This window comes from Pteropus alecto, unplaced genomic scaffold, assembly GCF_000325575.1.
Source record: "Pteropus alecto unplaced genomic scaffold, ASM32557v1 scaffold920, whole genome shotgun sequence".
In the NCBI taxonomy this organism is placed as follows: Eukaryota; Metazoa; Chordata; class Mammalia; order Chiroptera; family Pteropodidae; genus Pteropus; species Pteropus alecto.
The window spans coordinates 271,298-275,885 of NW_006429596.1; the positions used below are offsets into that span (position 1 = coordinate 271,298).

The 4,588-nt window shown below is 54.3% G+C and overlaps 1 protein-coding gene across 1 annotated transcript in view; it reads left to right on the forward strand.

The window, feature by feature from the left end:
* The first annotated feature begins 1,714 nt into the window (after nucleotides 1-1,714).
* Nucleotides 1,715-4,588, forward strand: part of GSK3A (glycogen synthase kinase 3 alpha) — a 12,308-nt gene continuing 9,434 nt past the window's right edge. Inside the window, exon 1 of the mRNA XM_006903881.1 lies at nucleotides 1,715-1,815. Within this exon, the coding sequence (XP_006903943.1) occupies nucleotides 1,715-1,815 (101 nt within the window). The remainder of the gene's footprint in view (nucleotides 1,816-4,588) is intronic.

Genomic DNA, 4,588 nt, shown 5'->3' on the forward strand with positions numbered 1-4,588 from the left:
GGGAGGGTGGGGGGGAGTGATGGGGGCCACCTCCATTCTGGGGAATTTATATTTGAACTGAGGCTCTGGCCTCAATGCCCAGGAACTTTTTTATTACAATCGCTTAGGAAGTAAAGCCTTGTCTTCCTCCCTGTTCTCTGCCCCTGTACCTCTCCCCGTCCTCCAGCCACCCTCAGCCCAAGTCCAGCCTTCCCTGCCCCTCCAGGGGCCATGAGTGCCTGGGTTTCTCACCCCACAGGGTTGCAACAGGGGAGGGAGGGACATTTTATGATGAACCAAAAATTTCATGTTGGGGGTGGGGTGGGGTGGGGGGCAGAGGAAGGTGAGGGGTGCCGCCCATAGGCCACAAAGCTACAAGTGCCTGCTATCCCTCTCCCACTCCCCCACCCCAGCACCTGTCCAACCCCTTCACCCCTCAGCTGCTCCTAAGACCAGCCCATAGGCAAGCAGGTAGTGGGGTGGGAAGGGGGTACCCTGAAACCAAACTGGAAGCCCTCTCTGCCTCCTAGCTGAGGCCCCTGGGATAGGGGGTCTGTGGTCAAGCCTTATTCTGTATTGGGGACGGAATGGGGGGAGGGAAGTTGGGGGCTGCTGGAGAATGTATTCAAAACAATAAAACTTGGATCTTTGGATGGAGTGATCTGTGTCACCGAAGGGCCACAGCCTACACTGGATTCTGAAGGACAGGGGCCTGGTCTGGCTCCCTAGTGGATATATGGCCAGAGGGCCTAACCCCATCTGAATGGGTCAAATTCCAGGCGTGGGAGATGATCTGACCTGGGGGCTGGGGGGGGCGCATATGACCTCCAGGGCCTGATGATTAAAGTGTCAGGCATACTCTGGCTATCATCTGATTGCTCCCCTATCCCAGGGAGACTGCTTGTCTTTAGAAGCACTTAGACTCTTCACCAGTCGCCTGAAATGCCTTTCTGGCTCCGGATTCCTATCCATGTCCCCAGCCTCTGGCGAAGGCCTGGAGCTCCTTTTGTACTACCTCTAGTTTCTCCACACTTCACTCTCCATGGGGCGCATCTGAGTCTGGGAGTCCTTTGGGGACAGGCCTGTAGTCCCATGAAATGTAAACCTTGCAAGGGACCTTAGTGATCTTCCTGTGGAACCATGGGAACACCTTCCACCAGCAAGTTGAGATGGGGCTGGCTTAATCAGAGTTGCTATTGATTGACCTACTGTGCACCAAGTACCTAGTTAGGGGCTGTAGTGCTGTGCTATATTTCCAACACCCAGCAAGGTAGGTTCAAGTGGCTCTTAATGACCTGCCCAAAGCCCTAAGCCCAGCCAGGACTTTAAATGAAGTCCGTCCCTGAAGCTTATGTTCTTTCAACTCCTGAGTTTTCTGACTGAAGCCAGGATGGTTGGATCTAGACCATGGTCTCAAAGGTAAGGATCTGAAAGGTGAGCATATCAAGTTAGAAGCCCAGGTTGGAGAGTTCAAATGGGATGGAAGAACATGCCCCTTTCAGACAGCCCAACCCCTTCGGTGCAGGTGAGGCGCCTGAGGCCCAGAGGGAGGAAGGATTTTCCCCAAGGCCACACAACTGCTAAGAGAGTGGGGATTGAGAGCTCAGAGCCTGTTGGACTAGCTTCACTGTGAAACCCCACCCTGTGCAGCTCTGAGGGGGAAGGAACTGGCAACCCCTACCCACTCTCACTTCATCCTCACTTCATGCCAGCCCAGGGTGGGTGGTCCCAGATGATGTCGGTTGGCAGTGAAGACGGGATCCAGGACTGGGGTATTGGCAGGAAACTGAAGCTCCGGTGGCAGCATGTGGGCAACTGCTCCCTCTCCTGGGTGATGTAAGGCACTCCCTGGGGTGGGAGCCACTGGCCTATTTCTGGAAGTTGAGAAGAGGCATGTTTCCTGGCAACATAGTTGCAGCTGAGTTGGTGGTGGTAGTGTGATGGAGAAAAGGGGATGTCATCACTGGGGGGTGGTGGGGGGGAACCCCAACAGGTACTCAGCTCCTGATTCCAGTGCCTTCAAAACACTTCTAACCAGGTCTAACGTCGATTCAAAAGTGCTCAGCTCCAGAACTGCTTTCCAAATCAGACTAGGCCAGGGCAGACTTACTGCCCCCAATTCTGGAGCTGAGCAAGGTGTCACAGGTGGCACCTGGTCTTGAAAACTACAGGACCCTTCTAATCTTTAAAATGACCTACCTAAATCTGTTCACCCTCAAGACCACACATTTGCTCCCTTCCACATTCTTCAGAATCTCTGATTCAAAGTAAAAAGCCCTTTATAAATCTCACTATGCTTCATCAATTAATTCCTCCCATCGGAGTTCCTCTTTGCACCTAGAACACTCCCACAGACCCCCAAAGTTCCTGATGCTACTCAACCATCCTTCACCCCTTCAGGTTCCTCAGAAATCCCGTCACCAGAAGATTCTCAGTCTCCCACAGACCTTTTAAAAAAAACCCCAAGGCCCCTCTGACTTCTCCATCGGTCCCCAGTAAGGCCCCCTTCACCTCTCTACGGTACCTCTGAGTACCTCCAGGCACCCATAGGCCCCTCAAAGACATTGACCACCCGCCCCGGCACCCCTTGACACGTTCTCAATCCCTACAAACATCCCGGTAAGAGTTCCTCCTACAGTCGCCCTAAGGCTCCCACGGATCCCAATCCCTGTGGTGGCCGATGCCTACTTGCAGACCACTGCGCATGTTCCACGGCTTTTGGCGGTTAAGTAACCGCCACTATCCCCCGCCTCGCTGCCCTTCTGGGCCTTCTTGGTTCAGTGTAGGATTGATTTCCCAGACTTCGGGGCTTGACTCAAGATTTTTGATTTTCCACTCGGATCTGCCGTCAGAGGGCAGCAGACACCGTTTGGCTGAGAAACTACAACTCCCAGAAATGTCCGCTTCGGGCTGTGCGTGATGCAGTCGCATTCGTCGAGAAGGGAGCGGAAGTGCATCCGCTTTGCCTCTGGTTAATGTAGTCTGAAAACGCTTTAACGCTACCGTCTGGCCCGCCCGGGAGGACTGTGTCCAGTGGGAATTGCAGTCAGGAACAGACTAAGTGGATGAGACTTTCTTCAGGCTTCAGAGAAGGCAGGACAGTTAATACGAACACAGATTCGGATTAAAATGAAGTCTAGAGACTCTATTTCCCATCATTCCACGAGGCAGGAGGGGCTGAGGGTAATTTCATTCTAGTTCCAAGAATTTCCAGGACACACACACTATTCACAGCTCCCTTTTGATGCTCCTGTCCTTCCGGGTATAATCGATAAATAGGGCGACTTAATGCGTGCACAAACCCAGGCTACTCCTAACAGATGGCTTTCTTGTTTGGGAGCCCTCCAGGATCTTGTAATTTAGGAAGCAGGAGGACGCAAAAAAGCTGAATGGGGGTTCAAGGCATTGTATTTTCTTTTTTAACGCTCCGCTCAGCCTCCTGCTACTCACAATGCTAGAAAAAACTAGACTGTATTCGAAGACTGTATTGTTCTGACAAACCGCCAGGAACTTTGTTTCCCAAATCGTTTGTAGGGGAGTTTTCCTTCCCGATTTGTGGAAACTTGAAACTTGGAATTTTCCAACACCCCCTAGACGACTTTGGCTCTTTCTTGGGAACTGGGGGGCGGGAAAGAAGGCGTTGAAACACTCTTCATGCTCCCGCTTTTCCGCAGGTACCCCGCTGGACTCCGCTTCCAAGCAAGCGTAGGCAGTCTTGTCTCACAAAGTGTCTGGATGCGGTCTGGACTATTCCCCAGCATGCTTCGGGCTCATGGTATATTCCCTTCCCCTCAGTCAATGGGGAGGCTGCCTTGAACTCCATTTCCCAGAAGACGCAAGGGCTCGCTGTAGCAACTGCTCTGAAGCCTTGGTATCGACTACATTTCCCAGCCGGGACTGCGGCCTAGTGTACGAGGGAGGAGGAGAATTATATCTATTCCATTTCCCAGCCTATCTCCGGAACTGCAGTAACCATTTAGGGATTAGGTATCACATGGGACTCCATTTCCCGGCGTGCTTTGGGAGTCGCTTTACACCTGCAATGCGGTGAGGGCGTGGCGATGACTCCATTTCCCGGCTTGCCTCACTGTCCGAGATCTGCGGGTCATCCCGCGCTGACTCAATTTCCCAGAGTACACCTGGCGCCAGTAGGCACACACAGCCAATAGACTCAGTGAACGACTGGACTCCGTTTCCCGGCGTGCCTCAGGCCACTCACGGAGCGGCTACAACTACATTTCTGAGGCACACTGTGGGGCTCACCGTTGCCACAGTGGCGTGGATGTGCGACTCTGACTCTTCTTCCCAAAGTACTTCACGGTCCGCCGTGAGCACAGTTGACCGACTTCCCAGAACTCTTTCTCGACGCGCAGCGCGACTCATCCTCGCGGTCTACTCTGAGGCCTTTGCGGACTCCATTTCCCGGCGTGCCACGCGGCTCACTCCAGGCCGAGGGCGGTGACGGCGGCGCTGAGGGCCGGCGGACTGCATCTCCCGGTGTGCCCCGCGGCGGGCGCTGGGCCGGAGCCGGAGCCCGAGCGGCGCGGCCTGGAAAAGGCCAGAGGCCGGGGGAGGCAGCGGCAGAGGCGGCGGCGGGGGCAGCCCGAGC